Source organism: Seriola aureovittata, chromosome 4 (genome assembly GCF_021018895.1).
Source record: "Seriola aureovittata isolate HTS-2021-v1 ecotype China chromosome 4, ASM2101889v1, whole genome shotgun sequence".
NCBI lineage: Eukaryota > Metazoa > Chordata > Actinopteri > Carangiformes > Carangidae > Seriola > Seriola aureovittata.
The window spans coordinates 21,239,222-21,260,831 of record NC_079367.1 but is presented as its reverse complement, the minus strand read 5'-3'; the positions used below and the strand labels follow the sequence as shown (position 1 = coordinate 21,260,831).

At 40.4% G+C, this 21,610-nt stretch overlaps 1 protein-coding gene and 1 long non-coding RNA gene across 2 annotated transcripts; one reads left to right on the top strand and one right to left on the bottom strand.

The window, feature by feature from the left end:
• Positions 1-1,942: 1,942 nt before the first annotated feature.
• On the bottom strand, positions 1,943-20,248 carry hnf1ba (HNF1 homeobox Ba). Its single transcript, XM_056373196.1, has 10 exons — positions 19,636-20,248; positions 17,442-17,641; positions 16,868-17,135; positions 16,560-16,783; positions 10,521-10,675; positions 9,187-9,313; positions 8,896-9,078; positions 7,905-8,023; positions 7,461-7,505; positions 1,943-4,547 (listed from the first exon to the last, which is right to left on the bottom strand). Exons 1-10 carry the CDS (start codon positions 20,013-20,015, stop codon positions 4,527-4,529), a joined length of 1,722 nt encoding a protein of 573 aa, XP_056229171.1. The 5' UTR covers positions 20,016-20,248; the 3' UTR covers positions 1,943-4,526.
• LOC130167225 (uncharacterized) lies at positions 10,557-17,181 on the top strand. The gene is made up of 2 exons (XR_008827254.1): positions 10,557-10,697; positions 16,997-17,181. It is a non-coding gene; the product is annotated as an uncharacterized LOC130167225 (long non-coding RNA).
• Positions 20,249-21,610: the final 1,362 nt, after the last annotated feature.

Here is a 21,610-nt window from a genome sequence, read left to right as displayed (position 1 = left end):
ATCTTTTGTATAATTGCTATTTTGAAGAAAGTATTATTCCTCATATACAGGACTTCACTGTTCTGATAAAGTTATGACTGAGCATAATGTGAAATAAATAGTGTGAAATAACTGCATGTGCATACATATAGCTGTATGATACTGTATGTTGATGAAATTAAGCAATTTATTGACCGATTTAAAACCTCAAGTGAAGCCAATTCCTTCTCAGTTTAGTCAGGTTTATCCTTTGGAGAAATCGCCAATGCCTGAAAGATACAGCAGTGATCTGTACAAACAAAGGCATGCAAGTATAAATGCCATGGGACCATGCAGGTGTCATACTGCTCAGAAAGGTGATGTGTTCTGTCTCAGAGACCAACATGATGTGGGGCAAAAAATGCAAATCAATCACAGAACAGCAAAGGAACTTGTAAAATATGCCTGAGGAATCAGGTACATGTACAGTATATACACAGTAAAAAGAGTCCTATATTGACACTAACCTGAAAGGCTGATCAGCAAGAAAAAAGCCACTGTTCCAAAACCATTAATAAAAAAATAAAAATAATAATAAAAAAAGGTGGGGTACAAGATCTTAAAATTTACAAGAAATTTACTAGAGATAATCAATATTCAAATACCTAAAACCAGTCCAACATACTAACCAAATAAAGAGTGAGCAGAGGCCACTGGTGGAGAGGCAGACTACTGAGTGCCCAGGGGTGCTCCAACTCACTCACCTCAGGTGCAGCACAGCAAAACTCACCGCAAACAGAACAGAAGTACATGTGTCCCAGTTCTCTTACTCGCATGCATAAAGGGTGGGGGACCTCACCTGAGGTGCCTAGCCACTGCAAAGAAAAGCTAATCACAGGTAGATAACTAGACTACTAAACAACCCAGGAATTAACAAAGAACAATCAAGGAACTAAACAACCCACAAACAACCCAGTTGACTAAACAAATGAAACCAGTGAAGCAAAATAAACCAGGCAGGCAAAACTAAGGAAAAGCAACAGCAGATTAATCTAAAAAGAAACAGAATTAGTTAGGTCACCATGCTGTATGAAGTTATAATTTAAAAAGGGGTCCTACTCATCACCTCTGGTATGGGGCATGAATGGCCCACTATGGGCATCGCTAAAATAGAGGCAGTACAGGTAAGTGGCAAGATGACTGGTGGGTGTAAAATTATGTTTTTGTTTTTACCACGTACCTGCAGCCAATGCGGCCAGGAACAACTGACAGGAACCAGCAAGGGACTGAAAGGAGCCAGCAGGTGCCCTTTATAACCTGGCCCTGATGAGGAGGTTGGCTGGGGGAGGAGTCATCCCAGGGCTGTGTTCACTACCTGAAAGCGTTCACCACTACAAACTGAAAATGTGTGTGCAGAAGGTGAGAAGGTGTCTTCAAGAAAGGAGGTCTACAAAACTGACTCAGTTCCACCAGTTCTGAGAGAAGCTTACTGAAGATTAGCTGAGACGGTGGACCCATCTTAAATTTAAAGGCAATGCTACCAAATATTCACAAAGTTTATGCAAACTTCTGACACACTGGAAATGTGATGAAATAAATAAAAGCTGGAATAAATCACCATCTCTACTGTTATTCTGACATTCCATTTCATTGCTTCATACTGTGGTATTTCTACTTATACTTAAGGATCCTTAAATGGTAGATGCACTTTTGCATTTATATAGCGCTTTGAGTGGTCGATTGGACTAGAAAAGTGCTTAACAATGGAAAACACATTCACCCATTCACACACACAATCATACAGCACTTTTTCCCTGCATTTAGCGCTCTTCTAGCATACACACACATTCATCAGGGGCAATTTGTGTTTCAGTATCTTGCCCAAGGACACTTCAAAATGCAGACTGCAATCAAACAGACCTTCTGATTAGTGGACCATTTGAATGTCTCACTGTTGAAAACAAAATAACCACAACCATGGATCTCATTTTGGAAAAAACTTTTACTTGAAATATCAATATTTTCTGAGAAAGTATAAATAATGATTTATGATTGATTTCAATTTTATACAAAAATAATACATTAGGAGGGAAAAAATCACGTCCTGCCACACAAGTATGAGTGCCCTCTGATCAGATGGCAATAGATGTGCCTATAAAAGTCACAAACCAACAAACATAATAATAACAACAATGTAATGACCTAATATTGAATAGGAGACTGGATCTGCCACACTTATGATATGCAGAGTTTGATAGTTAAAAATCGATAAAAATTGCCTTTTTGTTTCGTACAAACATTGGTAGGTATAGTGAAAAGAAAATGTATTCTTAATCCCAAATTTGGTCCTTATTTAAAACTTTCCCACCAGAACCTGTGACTGTGTTCTGTCAGAAGTCGAAGCGAAATATTCGAGCAAACTCTACGAGTGGACATGAATTTGCACAAATTTCCGTAAAAACATACACATAGACACACTTCCACAGACTGTACGGGTCCATTGTTGCCAGGTTTGACTGACAAAAAGTACCAGAATCAAAGCCTACAATGCGCCCAATTGTCTAAGAGTTCTCATTTTCATTTAGGAGTCTGCACTTGTATGAACAGATGTAAAATTTTACAAGAAACAAGAAATACAGTGTTGTTGTAAAGTGAGTTGCTGTCAGGTAATTGGAAAATTAAGTAGGCCTATGCCAAATTGGTTATTAGCAGTTCCAGTTTTTTTATGCTATGTACCTGTGGACATCCTGACAACTGTTAGTTTATTACTTTGATGCTTAAAAAACTTGAAAACGTGACGATTCTCAGGTAAGTTCTGGAGAGCGTTGAGAGTGCGCGTCAAACAGAATAAATATGTGTATCATGGTAAAAAGGAAAAGACCAAATTATAACAATCCATAATCCCAAATAAATTTTTACCTGCTCAATTAAAAAAAAAAAAAAAAAGTAAGCCAGTTGCTCAATCTGGCAACACTGTTGGGGGCGAATAAACACACAGAGTCCAATGGTCAAATTTGCACGAAAAGACACAAGGCGAAACTTCGCTTCGCTTTCTGACTGAACACACCTTAATACTGTCCGCGTGGGCGTGCGTACCCACAGCAGCTGCTCCTCTCCCCAACATTTCTCAGTCTTTGTGGATTCCTGTAAGATTAGAGCAGCTGCTGTCACAACATTATCCTCTTTCATGTTTCTCTCCTTCACAAAATACCAGACTAAGATGACTGTTTTGTTTCTGAATACTTGTCAATATTTTCATTCTACACTGGTGGGGGGTCCTGTGCCATGATTCATGATGAGGAGTTATTAACAATATTTGTCCTATTTCTTCACATTCTGGCAGGAAGTGGGGAGGGGAGTAGGAGGAGGAGGAGGAGGAGGGTGAGTCCCATTCCTGAAATTCACCTGAACCTATGTGCAAACAAAAGCCAGAGGTTTCCATGGAGGGGACAGGCCACATTTAAAGTGTGTGAGTCAGTCCTCCTCCACAAGGCAAGACCAGGTTTATAGATATGGCAGGCTAGCTTTTGAGACATGGTGACAAATAGAAGTTGTAGCTACACTATATTTGTCGCACATCCATCCATCTGCTCTTGTGTTATTTTACAGGCAGCTTTATCAACAGCAACTCCAGTGTAGTATAATAATTGTTGGTCACTTCACTGATAGTCCATATTCATTCCCAGTCTCAATTGTGTGGAGTTCTGTGCAGAATCCAGCTATACAAAGCATTGCATACACCTATAGACACATTGCATAGTCCTTTCAAGATTGTCAAAGTCTTTTTCAATCACAGTATACACATTGAACAACTGGGAATGATGAATCCCACCAGCGATAAAAGGCATTCATCACCTGCACTAATGCTAGTACAGTAAACTAAGTGTGATAGAATAACATGGAAGACTCCTTTAAAGTCCAGTAAGAATGTCAGATGCATGCACAGGATCAATACAGGTTATTGTGATTGTCACACAGTTCTCCTCACATGCAAAGGCTTCCTGGTACTTTGTGTGAGTGAATCACCTTCACTAGGTCCTTGAACCGTCACAGAGGCTGATCACTGTCTCAGTGTATCTTCATATTTCCACCTTAAATCACAGTGTAATATAAGTTGTCCCATAGCCTGGATTCAGGTCCACACAGTTCATGAGCGGTTCTTGGTGCTTGGTTTTTGTTCCTTTGTAATGTCACAAAAGAAGATGGCTGTACATTTTTTTTTAAAGGGGGGGTGGGGGGTGGGGGTGGGGGCATGAAAAACTGAATACTGTTTTCAGAGATTAAAATCATACATCCTTGTTGATCATGTGTGTGCAGCACAGGGGGGAATCCAGTCTCTTCACTTTCAGGTTCAGTGATTTTTTTTTTTTTCTGTTTTGTTTGTTTTCCTTCTCTGTCCCCATTTCTCATTTTCACCGCCTGGCCCACCGTCGTTACTCCTCCTGTTTGTTGACTGACTCATCATCCAGCGCGCCGTTGCCGGTTATTAAGAGTTGTCATGGTTACCACGGTGAGAGGGTGGAAAAATGTGCTCCAGTTGCCGGGCACCGAGGAAGTCAAGGATGCTCTCACCAAGCTTGAAGAGGACACTGAAAAGAATGAGAGGGAGAGAAATGTCAGACAAAGTAGGTCTGTGTTACATAAAACAATAAATACAATCTGTCCAGTAACGCAGGTATATATAATATGAAAGTGACCTGACAAATGATACATATACTGTATGTGTTAGTGGTGGAAAGTATCTTAGTACGTGTACTCAAGTACTGTATTTTACTGATACGTCTTCTCCACCAGATATTGGAGGGAACTGTTGTACTTTTTGCTTTAATTGTACATTTTAACTCACAGTTTCTTGCTAATGTTCAGATTAAGATTGAAAATACATAACACATCATAAATTTATAAAATATGTCATAGGTTAAACTCTATATGTAGACAGTAGAATTAGCGCAGCTACATATTAAAGGATGAATAATGTATTTACATTGACAAGATCCATTTTGTGTATTAATCTCGGCCCCAACAAATTCACAATTTCCTGTCTAATGTTTGCTAAAAGACTACAGTGTTGAAATGGTATTGTAATGTAAATGTTATATTATTCAGTAAATTTAAGACATAAATATATATGTATTGACCTGTGTTTCTTTTCAGTGACCTGTTTTTAAAGAGTTATATCATCAGTAGGAACCAATGTGCTTGAGCCAGACTAGCACAGACAGGGTATGAAAGTCTTAAAGTATTGAAAGATACACAAACAAGAACAAAAATAACAGAAAAGTTAAATTATGAATGCAGGACTTTGAGTTGTAATGGAGTATTTTTATAATGTGGTATTACTATTTTTTCTTAAGTAAATGATTTGAATACTTCGTCCTCCACTGGTAAATACATCACCCCTTCACCTTCATGTGCCACACCTGACCAAATACATTCCTCATCCCTCTTGTCCTGACTCTGAAAAGCCTTGTTTCCATTGAAATGCTCTCTCTTTTTTTTAGATTGTTTGTGGAATTTATTTTTTCCTGCGTCGTCAGGGGTGGGGGCAGGTGACCCTGGTGTGACCCTGCGGCCAGCAAACAGCTTCACCTGATAAAGCTGACCTGCAGGTAAGACTCTGAGTCATTAGACAGCGGGCTCTGAGCAGAGGTGAGCTTTAAACAGTCAGGTATAACTGAGGGTTCTTGGCAAACAATGGGTGTTATAAAGCCAGAGCACGCTGGTCGTGTCATGAGAAGAAGGCTGACCCGTCCAAATAAAATCCTGATAAGGAAATATCTGGGAGAGCCTGCTAGCTAATTGCTCTTTAAATAAAAGGGGTTGTGAAATGCCACAGGGTGATGATGTGACCAGTGGGTTACAGCCATTGCAGAAAGTAACCAAATACATTTACTAAAGTACTGTATGTACAATTCTGAGCTACTTGACTTGAGAATTTACATTTTACGCTTCTTTATGCCTTTTTCATTTTTCTCCATAACATTTCCTGATAGATGTAGTGAGTCGTTACTCTGCAGATTAAGATTAAGATTTTATCAAAAGGTCACAAATAGAGAGTTAGAGCTGCAACGATTGGCGGATTAATCAAATGGTCAATTGACAAATAATTAATCTGTAACTATTTTGGTAATTTTGATTATTCATTATTTTTCCAATTTCATTTCATAATTTGATGCTTTCCTTGGTCTTACATTATAGTTATCTGAATATTTTGGGGTTTTGGTCTATTAGTCTGACAAAACGAGACATCTGACAAAGTCACCTGGTGTTCAATGATGGTAAAATGGGCGTTTTCACACAATTAATCTATTAGTGAAAAAAAAAAAAAAAATTGGCAGATTCATTGGTAACAAAAATAATATTATATAACTGTTAGCTGCAGCACTTTTGATACTTGAGCACATTTAGCTGATTACAGTTATGTACTTTATCATAAGTAGGATTTTACATGCATGTTGCATTTGTACTTTTACTTTTGTAAAGGATCTGACTTTCACCACAACTTTCTTCAGTTTTAATACGTTACCAAATTCATGACATGAAAGTTTTATAAAAGTTTTTTAAAAGTACAAAAGGGTCTCATTCAAAACTAAGAAGAGAATGTTGGTTAAAGACAATTTTGTTAAAGTGAATGTAAGTGCAATTTCTTTTTATTAATTAACAAATTCAGAGTTTTAACAAGCCCAGAAAGTTCAGTCTACTCTAATTAAGTAGGATTTTAAATGCAAGATGGAGTATATTTACATACACTGGGTACAGCTTTTATGAACATATACTTTAATTTGTTTCGCACAAGTGATAAATAGCCAGCTGGCAAAATGTCTATTTCACAGCCACTGGGAGATGTGTGTCACTTCCTTTACCACACAGAGGATGCACCGTGCCCTGAGCTATCCTACCATCAACCCATCAGTCTGTCAGTAGCAGCTCGGCGGGTACGATCGCTCTGCCTCAGCGTGGGAAATTGAGCGTGTGAAAGCACCGTGGTCAACATTTCAGGCTAGAGCGATCACCGAGAGCAGGGAGAAGTAGGAAAGAGGAAGAAGTGTAATTACCAAAAAAATAAAAACCTCCACCCCCCTCACCCCAGCCTAGCCCACCTCATCTCCAGCCCCACTGTAGCATGGAGGAGAGTAACGGGACACAAGGGTTGAAAGCTTTGATTAACAGTGAGGCTCATTTCCTGATCACAGAGGTAACTCTCACCAGAGGAAAGTGAAAGGAGGGAGCGTTAATCAAGAGGCGTTCAGGCTGAGGGAACAGGTGATTGATTAGATGTCTGTGTGAGAGGAAATAGGAACATATACTACCCATGTAGCTGTCTTGTCTGTTAGTCTGAGTGCATGTGAACATCAGCAGCAGCCCCAAACAAACATTTTTAAGGCAAAAAAAACAAAAACAAAACACTTGTGCACAGCTACTTAAGATACTTGATTTGTGTGCGATGCTGGTGATTTTATTCATTTTTAAACTTTGTGACTGAACTAATAAAATTTATTTACCCAGGAGAGACCCCCAAGTTGCACCATCTTGTTTACAGGAGCGTCCTAATGTGACAGGAATTAAAAAGTCAGCACACAATCATAAAACACACACTTCTCCTCCCCTGTCGCGACCCAGTTCCTGCTGTCGGCGTGCGCTTCGATTGTGTCATTTCTCAATGTGAGGGTGATTTGTGTGTATCAGTGGGAAATGCGTGAGCTGATTAAAGTGTCACCTTTAAAAAGAGACTGTACACCCTCTTGTGAAAATTTAAGAATTACTCAGCAGCAGCATCACAGCAAAAAAAAAAAAAAAAACTGCAATAATATCACACATTGAATGCAGATTCTCATGCAGATACAAGCCGATAATGATTAACGGGACTAAAATCTACAGTGGCGGGCACTCGAGAGGTGAGACGGTGCGTTTGTAAAATGTGATGTGCTGGTGGTTAAGGAACTGACCGTCTTGCTCGAGGACATGGAGCTGAGGGTGCTGATGCTGTTGGCGTCTGTGACCACCATGGCCGAGGGGAAACGTGACGGGTGGGAATATTGTGGGGGCTCCTGCTTGTGAGGATACACTGCAATGAAAACAACATAGATTATTATACAATTGTACAGAATAAAAAAAATAACTACAAATATGCATTATATCAGTGGGTTTCGAAGTGACTCAGAGGAGACTAATAATGTAATGTGATGTCAAGATCTTCTTCTAAAGATACCAAAGGAATAAGGTCGAATATTGGTGAGTGCAGCTTTCACTCTGCTTTTTTAAGATGAGGGATAGTTTGGGAACTCTGTCTCTAAGGTTTGACTCCTCTCTTCAAGTGGGAGGAGATGTGTCCATGCATGACACCAACACTGATCTTTGAGAAAGTAAATCAAACCTAAAAGATCATAACAGGGTGTGTCGGGTGATTTTTTTAGACTTCATTTTACAAGGAGCTTTCCCTGATAACAGAGTTTACTCTGTGAAGTTAGTATAGCTCCGGGTTCACAAGATGAATCTGAGAGATCACAAGATGATTAACAGGATAGGAGTGAATCGATTTACACCAAATTGTGTTAATTTTTTCTCTGACTTTTCTCCAATTATTGATTTTTCTTGTGAAATACGTAAAGTCCTCAGTCTTTTTTAATTATTGAAACAAAACAATTCAACAGCTGTTCATGACGTTAAAACTGTGACAAGGGGTCGCAAATAAACATTTAGAACTGCAATGATCACATTGGTCTGTAAGAAATTAAAACAGGCATTTTCCCTCATTTTCTGTCATTTTATAGATAAAACAATTAAAAAAGAATCAGCAGATTGATGATCATGGAAATAATCTTTAGACATTGTTTTTTTTTAAGGCAATACAAGCCAACGAAGTTGAGAGCCACTGATATGAAAAGCAAAGTCGGGGCTTGTGCACAAAGTAGAAGACAGGAGAAATACGGTACTGACTGTGTGAGTGTGTGACAGTAGCCATGAACGGCTGCTGGCTCATGTGGCTGGGAGACTGCTGCATCAGGCTCTGCTGGTGGGGGCTGTGGAGCTGCTGGGAGAACTGCACCGGCTGCAGCGCTGCAAGGCTGCCCGCCACACTGTTGATCACTGGCACCGTCTGAGACTGCGATGTGTTTAAACCTGATGAGACACAGCAAAACCCCAGTTAGACCATGTGCTGATGAAATAAACTCAGTGGCTTTTCGCTTTGCTTCTGTCTTTAGTCGTACGCGGGGACGGAGGACTCACTCTGTGCTATGGCCATGACTCCAGATAGAGGCATGATGAGGTTTTGTGTCTGCTGATGGCTGTGATGGGAACTGTGGATGTTTGTCAGTGTGCTGACTGGAGGAAGTCCTCCACCTGAACCCGAGATCTGGAGAAAGATGAAGGAAATAAAAGAAAATTAAATCACAGTTTCGTTGTTGTGCTATTTGTTATAACAAACCAAAACCCTCATATGAATTCACATGAATTCATTTTAAGACAGATGTTGTCTGCTCAACAAACAACAGACATAAATGTTGACTTAGTTCAGATTCTTTTGTAATACACTTCGCTTGAGTAACACACACAGCACAAAAGCAAATAGTGATAAGGAGCAAAGAGTAAAGGAAAGAAACTCATTCTAAAAATGTCAGCAGAGAAGAGTGTACATTAGTTTGTGCAGCGCATTGCTAGTGTTTGTACCTGCATGTTGGTTTATACAAATGCTTTTACGTCCTTATTTGCAAAAAAACAGCTGTAACCAAAACAACTTCTGACGCATTTACAGTAATGTCTATATGGATCAGGATCCTCATGCTCCGTGAGGCTACGTCTGTTTGCCTAGTGCCAGCTGCTCGCAGAGGAGAGACACACATCTGCAGATAAGAAACTGTCAGCTCTGACCTGCTGCACACCACACTGCCTGCCCTCGCTGTGGTCACTTCATGTAAAGCTGCTCCTAAAGGCAGAAGTGTTATGAACTGACGGGGAAGTTAGCGCACAGTATTCAATACTGATTTGCATAATTTATGTATTTTTTTTCGTGAGCGTTTGTGTTTACCTGAGCAAGATGAATGTTTTGTACTGCAAGGCAATTTAAAGAATCCTGTGTTTTACAGAATACACATCGTATTTCAAATGTACTGTTGCACCACTACTCAAACGCTATGGGTCCTTGCACAGGTTTCCTTGTCACTGATCAAATATTGGACTAGGGCAGAGGGGAGAAACTCTGAAGCAGAAAAAAAGAGAGCTTCGGGCATAATCAAATGTTGGCGTCATTTCTCTGGCGCTCCACCTGCGGCTCCTCTGTGTGAGGCATTTAATCAATAAGAACAGAATGTTTCTTTGTCAGGTTTATTGGCTGAGTGATGCACATGCCTGGTGCACTCCGGTGAAGGCTGTGTGCTAGTCCAGCCATGGCCTGCCACCCCGGCTCCACCTTCCAAACAGAGCAGCACAATGTACTAATTGTTGCCTCTTGCCAGTTGGTCCATGGGAGAGGAGGTTCAGGAACCTGCTTTGTACGTTTATGCTAAACGCAGGCCTGGTCTTATCTAATCTGAGGCCATGAAGGCCCAGGTGTGTTCACTCACCATCTTGGCGTCAGGTGACAGCAGGCTGTGGCTGTGGTCCAATCCTCCCGGAGACACCTGTTGGAGCACCGACTGGCTGGTCGCCATGGCGTTGCTATTGTGGTGACTGATGGTCGTGGAGGAGGTGACCTCACCGGGGCCTTGGCTGTAACGCACTGAGAAAGAGAGACAGAACAGGTTAGTTTCACTTGTCTTGGCTGCTATGTGCTTTAAGAGTTATATAGGGCAGAGAGATATCAGCACTGGCCTCGTTCTGCACTGAGCAACGTCGCTGTCACTCCAACCAACCTGCCAGTTGACTCAGACAGGGGAGGAAAGAGCAAACAAACACACTGACCCGTCCACTGCTGCTATCTGCGTAGCACAGCCAAGGCCATTCCCTGTGCACACGCACTCACAACAGCAGAGCTCCCATCAGACTCTGTGATCAGCACACAAACGCTACTGATCATGTTCAAAATTGCGTCAGCGTCAAGTTTCGCCAGTGGTAGTAGAAGTACAGCAGCAAAAATACACAGTTAAAAGTAAAAGTGCTACATCCACATTTCTATAGGTGTTATCAACAAAATGTCCATAAAGTATCAAAAAATAAAAATATTTCTTCTAAAGACTGATGTATCATTACTACATTATGAGATTTTACCTGCATCAGTGTGTACGCAGCATTTTTTACTGTTGGAGCTGCTTTTAAATTACAATATACAGTATAGATCAGTGGTTCAAAGTCTAGAGTTTGGGCCCCCAATAGGATAGGATGGATAGTAGGGAGGAAAAAAAGTTTTCCTGCATAAATTTGTTTTTTTTTTCTTTACATTTCTCTAACACTAACTTATGTTACTAATTTAGTTTTTTCCTCATGAAATACTGGATAATTGCACCGTTTTCAGCCTAAATACAGCCATCAAAGTCTATTTTGTAAGCTTAAAAAAAAACTAAATCTTATGTGTTTTTATGTAAAATGTTAAAAAAAATGTAAAAGTAACTAAAACTTCAAGTAATTCAAAATGTGTCAAAAATGTAGAGGAGTAAAAAAGCACAATATTTGCACCTAGTATGTCATGTATCTACAGATATAAAATAGTGGAAATGGACCAAAAATAGTACAGTAAAAAATGTACTTTCCATCATGAAGTTTTACAATATTTCCTCCATATTCACAGTGACGTTGCAGTGAAATTGACTATCTTCTTTTAATGCCATCACTTAATCCCATGTCTAGACTTCTACTTGTTGTCTCTCATTGGAGGCCCAAAGAAATGCCTCACCCTCCCAAACAACCAACAGTCAAATTACTGTTTGCTGATGCAGGCCCCCTCTGATACCAACAGAGTAAACATTACACAATTACAAGCAATGTCAAACACATTCTTATCCTGTGGTCTCAGCCCCACACAGACAGAGAGAGCACCCCTCCCTCAGTGACAGTGTAGAGACAGACTCTGTTTGCGCTCAGATCTCACATCTTCCCCGAGCCCTCTGTCCCTGACCCAGGTGTGACAGCCTGAACGCCCTGCCGAAAGCGGTCAGACACGACAGGAACCACTGCTATATGACCATTTTGAGATAAAAAAAAAAAAAAAGAGAGATAGAGGCACTGACGCTAAATGTGACTAGTGAGGGAGGGGGCATTGATTTCTTGTCACTGCTGGAAACTGGAACAGGATGTGTTCGCAGATATTTACTTCAGGTGTCGGATCATTTTTGATAGAGAAAATCCTTTGCATGGTTGGATGTGTATAGATTCATGCATAAGGTGCTGAACATTTAAAGCAGTAATTTGACATTTTGGGAAATATTTATTCACTTTCTTGCAGAGTTAGATAAGAAGATTGATGCCACGGTGTGCTATATATACATATGTATACATATTAAATACATATATACATATATAAAGACTGGAAACAGGGGGAATAGCTAGCCTGGCTCTGTCCAAAGGTGACAGAATTCACCAACAAGCATTTAATCTGATTTTGTACATATTAAACAAACTAGATTAGGGTGTATTTGTATTATTGATTGTTATGTTGATTATTTTCTCTAAAATTTCTCAGTTCAAGTATATATCTTCAGACGTCTTATTTTGTCTGACAAACAGTCCAAAACCAAAAGACAACACATTTACTCTCACAGAAAAGTAAAGAAACCACAAAATGTTCACATTTGAGGAGCTAAACCAGAGAATTTTTACATGTTTTCTTAAATGAAACCTCAAAACAATTAACCAATTATCAAAATAATTGAATAATTAAATTGATAAGTGATTGTTTTTCTGTCTAGTTTTTCTGGCTAGTCGTTTTAGCTCTAAACAAGATATAATATGTGAATTAGTGAGCTTTAGAGATGCTGGTGATGTTAGATGGATTTTGTTACCTTCGGACAGTATCAGGCTAACTATTTCCCCCTGTTTACAGTCTTTATGCTAAGCTAAGCTAACTGTCTTTAGGTTTTAGCCTCATGTGAGTGGTATCAATCTTCTCAATGAATTCTCAGCAAGATAATAAACAAGCATATTTCCCATAATGTTGAACCATGACTTGAACAACAGATACCAAAAGTACAGATACTACGTTAACTGGAGCACAGCGCCATATTTCATCCTCTTAACTACCTGTCCTCCATTTTGTACAGCCCACAGACTTCATATTGTCTCCTGCAACATACTAGCAACCCCACAACACTCCACTATGCCTTGTAAACACAGCCACAGAACAATAAAGCACTCCACTGGACTCATGACCCCCATTGCCACACAATAGAAGAGGACTCATAAAAAGGCAGTTATCTCGGGGCTGGGCAACCTCTTAAAGTGTCAGATGGAGAAAAGGATGCTATTCAGGCCAGGTTGGTTTCTTTGGGTTCGGCAGTAACTCTAGCTGCAGGGAACCTCAGAGTAAGTAAGGAGGACATCAACTAGAAAGCCAGTGGGAACAGAAGATTTTCTAATCATATTAATCCAAATAAATTTTAAAATCTTGCCTTCAAATCGCAGAGTCTGTAAAAACCAAAACTTTGCTCTGCAATACCAGAAGAAGTTGGGATTTCTCTTTGAGAGCAGGGGGAGGGTGAGAACTTCAGAGGGGGGAGTGGTAGCAAGGACCTTCAGCAGGTTTAAAAGGCTCTAGCTCCCTGTGTGACCCATGTAATATCAAAGCCTGCCTCCCAACCCCAGGCAGCGCTCATTGTAGTACCGCTGCATATGACAGACCTCCTGGGTCTCTGCAGGACGTATCCAGCCTCTTCTTTGTGGCTCTCTGGGAGATGCAGAGCAGTGGAAAGTACAGAGCAAGGCCATCCTTTCTCTGCGTGTGTGTGTGTCCCTGTTTCAAGCTAGCCTGAGGTGACGGAAAGCAACGCAACCCACGGACAAACCCCCTACCACTGTATCTGATCTGGAACTTCTGAGTCCGCTAGTTTTGTAACATTCAGAATGACGCAGCTCAGCATTCGCGGCAATCATTCAGTTTTATGGTGATGCCAGCTGCCAAGTTAACAGAGATAGAACAAGTAGTCAGAGTGTTTACTTAAGTAAAAGCACCAAAACAATAGAATAAAAATACTTCATCACATGCAAACGTAATTATTAAGGAAAGAAGGTAAACTTTTTTTTTTTTGCCTTTTTGAGCTGTTTTAGATGGGAAATCAGTCTTTGGTGGAAAATTGACATGGAGTCCTAACAATAGTCTTATAGTACAGTGTTACAAGTCCAATAGGTTGGGAGCCACTGGTTTTATGTAAAATCTTAATCTTAAAAGTTCTGTTGTCAATCAACATAGTGAAGTAAAACGTTTAGATTAGACTTTTATTTCTTCTTCTTTTTTGGTGAAATAACTGAATAACTGCATACTTTTACCTCTTTGGGCCTAAATGAAACATTTTATAAGTATATGACATAAACATAATATATGTTTTTATGTAAAATGTTTAAAAATGTAAAAGTAACTGAAACTACAAGTGACTAAAGCTGTTAGATAAATGTAATGAGGTAAAAAGTAAAATATTTGTGCATGAAAGTAGCATAAAATGGAAATACTAATTTCAGTAAAATACATGTACATAAGTATTGTACTTGGGCTTAGTTCCTTTCCAAAACCTTTTAAACTATTTATGCATCAGAAAATCCAACGATTGTAAATACGCTGTTGTAAGTTATGATTTAGTTGACACATCGTGCCATTAACTAACCTGTTAGTGCAGATTAATGCTTCCAAGGAAAATGCCATAAATAAGATGGATCACTTGAGCTCAGTAAACATTGTTAGTGGATGAACAGTAAGTTAATATCACATAGGAAAACATAGGTGCATGCTTACATGAGCTTGCCAACAAACTATGCAATCTGCCTCAGATCAGTTTCATTTCTGAGCATACAGAAAAGGTCACCACCAAAACTGCATGTCACACTGTTTGACTGTCTATCCAGTTGTGACCAACTGACCAACGAACTGAAACAGAATCAATAAAAACTCCCCGAGTAAGAGGAGTTTCTTTGATCTGACCCAGTAGTGACCTCTCTTGTATCACTGAAGGTGCAGCAACGGTTTAAGGAGGGGGGGTTACTAGCTTTTCTCTATAGGCGAAGAAGGGGTCATCAGTTCTGTCTGGCCAGAAAAGAGCCAATACCTCAGTGGACAGCTCCTGCTGCTCCAAGTCTGCGCACAGCCTCAGCAACTATACTAATGCCCATAAAGGTGAGGGGGGAGGCTTTAAAATCAGTCCTCCTTCAGGCCCAGCAGAGATAAATGAACCTAGGTTACAGTCAGTGCAGTCTTCTAATACACCATAGACAATGGGACCCCCTGCTGAGGTAGAGTATAGAGAGTAGAAGTCAGAGGAGCCCCTTATCAAAGGCCTGGGAGATGTAGTAGCAAAGGGTTGTAATTGTCCATTAAGCATGCATAATACAGGCCGTGCCCTAGCAACGCAATGAGACGTCCTGCTGGGATATTATTGTCAGACCAGGGGCTGACACTGAAAAACAGCTGATGATGTCGGCAGGATGCCAGCAGGACACCTTGTAAGCAGCCAGCTGAGGGGTTCTGGAAGGGGGGGGGGGTGGCAAAGCGCTTTCCGCCATGCACCGACCCTTCTCTTCTGCAGCCTTATGCAGCTGACCTCTCCAGCTATGCAACCTGAGGTCAATGCCTGGTCAGGTGTTCTGAGCAGCAACAACAACAAAAAAAAAAAAACCTCAAGCAAACACACAATCCACAAGTGGGACCAGTTTATCCAAAGGGTAAAAGAGCAAGCCAAGTCAAACAGTTTGTTTTCCCTTCAAAAGCTCACCTCGTGTCCGAACACGAGAGGACAACAATAGGCTCTGAGTGACTCTCTCAAATCACAGTTTTATGGAGGGTGAGTGATGGCACGGAGGATAATGCTATATAATGTCGTATACGCCAGGTAGACTCAGTCAATACTAATTACTCTGAACGCAAACATCAGGTCAGGGTGAAATGGTCAGAGCAACAACACACAGCATCTCCCTTGCTTTGGCAACTCTCCCAGCAGAGTCATTAGCGACCCGTATGGGAGGAGGAAATGTGGAAATGACGGCGTTATGTCGAGGTGATCTGGATGTGTCTGTCCCCCCCTCCCCGACCCTGGCCTGACCCTGGCCTGTCACAGGATTGCTGCCCTTTGTGTCATGCTTCTCCATGCTGACTTTGGAGTGGAGATTGCAGGTACAATGTGGATTGTTCTCAGTGTGTTTTCAAAGATCAGAATAACAATGGCATTTGCTCAGCTCACTCACTCACGCTCATTGATCACTTGTCCCCTCTTTCTCTGCCTCTCTGATCACATCAACTGTGCCTCTAACCTTCTCTGACAGTAGTTTCAGTTACAAAATCAGCTCCTTTTTCTGCACTAATGTCCAAGATTTAGGACTACACACCTTATATTTACTCAGAAAACAGAGGTGAGCATGTATTTTCTGTCACTAAATAATGCAGGAATGTCCTACATAAGCAATAAATCTGCACACATTTAAACATTTAAGCCAAAAAAAGTGAAATAAAATCTGCTGTCTGTGATGCTTACTGGGAGGGGAAGCGCTGGTCTGGGGATGATGTGGTGAGCTGTGTGACAACAGAGGGTTGATGCTGTGGGTCGGCGCAGTGATGGCGTCCATGGCCAACTTCTGCCTGAATGCCTCCTCCTTACGCCGGTTGGCAAACCAGTTGTAGACTCGCACCTCTGTGACCAGATTAGAGCCGAGGCCCTGCGCTTTGGAGGGGGAGACCCCTCTCTGAAGACACTCAGCTCTGCAGGAAACAGATGCACATGGTGAAAAAGCCAGTTTGATGTTATTTGGGGAATAGGTGCGGGGAGGCGTCATGTTTATCTACCTGTTGCATTCCTCTACTAAAGCCTCCCTCTCCTCCTTGCTGGGGTTCTTCTGCCGTTCATAGGCCTGGTACAGGATTTGCTGGGACGCAGGCCCCCATTTGAAACGGTTACGTCTCATTTTCTTGCAGGAAGGTTCGCTGCCGACCTCGTCACCAGGCTGACCCATGCCCTGACCAGACGGGTTGAACTCTGGGAAAAAAAACACCGGATCCTGATTGCCTTTGTCTGTCATATTGCTGCCAGAACCTTGCACTGCCTGGTTGAACTCTGAAAAATAAGAAGAGGTACATTCAATAAAAGTGATTTCACAATTCTCTCTTTTTACACATAATAGTGGTGTTTTCCACCCATGAATAATATTTGTTTTCCTTTTGCTGCATTATGACAAACTTCATAAATTCTAACACAGGCCTATTGCTGTGGCTCCGTGCATATGTCATCCAGCAATATAAGGAAATGTCCAATCCAACTTCATATCCCTACATGTTTGAAAGCCAAATAAAAAGCCGTGCTGCTGCCAGTGACACATTACAGGCCGGGGCCAAGCTGTGAGAAACTCAAATATTAACTTACGTCGGAGAATTTCCCGCTGTTTCCTGACATACCAGGTGTAGAGGGCCGCTCGCTTCTGTGTTTTCATGGGCGTGCCTTTGTTGAGGTGCTGGGAGAGGTGAGACTGGTTCAGCCCCGTGATGTCCACCACCTCCCGTTGGGGGATGTTGTGCTGCTGCATGTAACCTTTGATCATGCGGGCAGCACGCCATGGATCCTCTCTGGGTTGCGATATAACACAAGAGCAGAAAACACAACTCATTTCATCACTGAATTATGTGCAGCTTTCAGAGGGAAGTAGTAAAGAGCAAAAACCATTGTTACTCAGATTTTTGTCACAATATTAAATGAATGTGAGTTCATGAAGAAATGCTTCATGTAAGAGGGGAAGATTTTCATGATGATGATTTTAGTTTTGTTCACTATAAAAGTTTATTTATACCTATATATTCTTATCAAGCACGCAGCCGCTCATGAACTTGCTCCTTCCTTTTAGCTTCCCTGTATTTCAAGGCCTCAAGTTTAAAGGGCCTGTAATGATAGTGAGTCCCTTCACAGATGACCCGTTTATCATTGTAACCCGTTCAATAGGCTGTAAATATTTTCAAAGGTTAGTTCAAGTGGATTCAGGGAGGTTGAGAAACTTGGACTTAGTATTTGGTTCAGATTTCAGCCTGCAAAGAGTTAGCTCAGGTTTGTGTAAATTCAGAGCAGTAATGTACAATGAATGGGTAAATGCAAAGGACCCCAAAGCAGCTCAGACAGGCTGACAAAAGTCCTGATAAATACAAAGATGTTTGTCATATTTTCCAACTATATTTGGAAAAACTATAAAACTTAGCATCAGTCCATAAAAGATAAAACGTTTTATAATAGTTAGTTATATAGATATGTATTTAAACTTTTAATCAATTAACCTAAAAAATGCATTTGTCATTCCAGAATCAGATATTCTTTCATTGGTAATCAAAGTATAATTTGAAGGATTATCGTCATTGTCTCCAAATTTAGAAATATTCATCTCAAACTTGAAGTGCAGTAAAAGAATAATTCGTTCTTTCGTTTTTAAGAAATTACATTTACTTGTATCCTCCTCGACTTTGACTCCATGTGTAAATTTAGCATTAAAAACTAGCATGTTCTTACCTGCAGATTTAGCCCTTCACATTATTCATCATTGCAGCATAGTCGGAGGTGAAATGGAGTCTCACCATACTGTGAGAGATTAGCGGGCCAAGACACACTGACATCGGTAATTATTGCAAATCTACACACGTCTGTTTGTTTTGGAGAATGTGGAGGCCTACATCTAAGTCTGCGGGTTAAGTGGGAGATGTTGGTTTATAACTTTTGACAATGAATAACCAGATCTCCATTCACTCTAATCACACGCCACTGTGTATCTTTCAGTTGATGATTTATAGAATAAAATTAATAATAACTTAACTACACGTGGGTTAGTTTTGATATTCCTCCGCTGTTGTTAGCCGACGATAGAGCCTCAAATATTAGTGGTCTGAGTGGAGATAATTAGAAAGAAATGGCAGAGATGTAAGATGTCTAATCAGCATTCTTTAATTTATTTATTTATTTATTTGTTGTCACGATAGGTTTACTGACGCATGAGAAATGAGAAATATAAAACTTTTAAAACTAAAATTTTAATTAATGATTAGATAGTCGAATCAAATATTATTATTATTATTATTATTTGTTTATTGTCTTAGCCTATTTGAAAGTTATTATTTTTGTTTTAATAGCCTAAATTCCCAGCCAGAAGTTGCTGCCATTCACTCGCTCCTCATGTAGACCCTTGTTGCCAGATTTTTATCGTTGAGAGGTGGAGTATAGTTAATAATAAATAGATCTAAGTTCAGCTGATATTTTGCAAAGGTAAAGAAATAATAATCCATGTGGATAATTAGTAACCAGAATGTGAAAACCGAGCCGTGGCGGGTTATTTTAAATTTGTAAACAAAGAAGGAAAAGTGTTTTAGGTTTATAAATGTCCGGTTTTTTTAGATTCACGTTATTTTTGTAATTTTGATCTAAATGACCAAAAATTAAGAGCGCGTGGAGTGAGCTACAATAAACATAATAATCCTGTATGAGCGCGTATTTTTTACTATTTAGTTTCACTTTTAAACGTTATTAATTTTTTACCATTTTTTTTTTTACACTTTTTAAAATGGTCTAAAGTAGCAGGGAAACTTACGCCAACATGCGCTCCACCTCCGCCCTCTGCTCGGCGGCCTCCTCCGTGTTCAGGGACTGGAGCTCCTTCAGTATCGGTGGCGTGTCGTAGTCGTCCCCGTCCTCGGATCCCTCGTCCCCGGACAGTTTGCCTTTGCTGTGGCCGTTGGTGAGCGTGTGGAAGACGGGTTTCGAGTCTGCGTCTGCCCCGTTCATCTTCCCGCTCTGAGGCGGAGCGGGAGACATGGACAGGCTCTCCAGTTTTACTCCAAAGCCCGGCGGGCTGGGGTCCATATCATCCAGGGCCTGGATCAGAACATCTTTGGTAACTCCTGAGTCCAGCAGGGCGCTGAGGAGCTCCTGCTGCAGGGATGTCAGCTTGGATACCATTTTAGAGAACATTAAAAACTCAACATAGGCCTGCTGTGTGCGCGCTGAAGCAGAGGAAAAAAGGGAGGATAGAGGGGGGAAAGAAAAAAAAGTTTAAAAAAAAATAAATAATAAAGTTCCTTTCTTCCGCTGTGGTCCGGTGTTGTGGTGAGTTCACTACTGCTGACACCTGCTCCGAGAAGCTGCTTCACTTCCCTGTTGGAGGGGAGGATGGAGCTACTTTGCCATGATGCTTTCTGAGAGCAGGGGAATATAAAACATGGTAATGAGTGGGCCGGCTGATGGGAGCCTTATGTAAATCCACAGAATAAGGCCCGCTCTGGGCCGAGGTGGACATGTGTTTACACTGCTGCACTGCTGCTTTTATTGGCTCCCCTTATCAGCAAAACTTTGATGGACTTTGGACCCTGTTGTATATGCCTTAAAGACTTTTAAGAAAGGCGACACTATTCACATATTCACATCGCTGGATCAAATACTAAAGTGGTTTTATTCCATAAGAGTTTCTTTCTTAACCAATAACAGCACTTATAAGTATTTGTGGCAGATATAGCAAAGCTGTAATTCATTTATTATCTCAGCCTATGAGTTCATTGAGGGATGGTTTATTTTTGTTTTTAAGGACTTCATTTATGCTGTTGTGTAAGTGTTGAAGTGTTGACATGATTACTTACTAATGAGATGATCTTGTAGGTGTTGATGGTGTTGTTAATGAGGTGTTGTTGGTCGTTGCTGCCCTCATTAATTCAGCTTTGTTGCATTTAATGACGCCAAATAATCTCATTAGTTTTAGTATATATAGAGAAATACATTTTAATAGCTACAGTGCGACGAAATAGTTTTAAGATGTTCAACTTTTTCAAAAGCAGCAATATCCTCCTGTCGCTGTTGATCAGCAGGAAATCAAGGCTTCATATGCATAACTACAGAAGCCTGATAAAATGTTTTATTCGTTCTTACTTTCATTTCAAACTTTAACAGGCGTGTTTTTAACGTAAAGTATAAGCTACCGTGTAAATACAGTTTAAAGCTTGAAAATGTAGCACAAAAAGTTTCAGATTGCTTCAATTGTCTCTTATCTGCGCACACTGACGTGACACAATACGTGTATAATAAAACTATTAAGGCGGCCTTAAATTGGTGAATGAAATACTGCAGTTTTATCTTATTTTGTAAATTTAGAAAAAAGACCCATAAACCGTAAGTTCACCCAGGAGTTAAACAAACCCGTAATCATTAATGTTAGTAGTTGATGACAAGTCACCCTTTCACCTTTGCATGGTGGAAGCATTTTGTAAATAAAACAACAATAAAGGTGAATTTATCTGTTTATCCTGCTCTTTATTCCTGCAGGATGCGGCTGGATCTCCTGAACACAGACGGACAGAGGGATGGACTCTCACAGTCAGAGGCAGCGCGATATCAAGTGTACAGTCTGACTCTAAATTATTTAGTACATTTTATGTCCTCGAAGGTAAGTCCCCCAGCAAGGAATCTCTAACTTTATATCTGCAAAAGTACACGTTTTTTATTTATTTATTTATTTTTTATATTGATATATCTACACAAAACCCAACGGTCACATGAGTTAATCTATAATTTTAGTT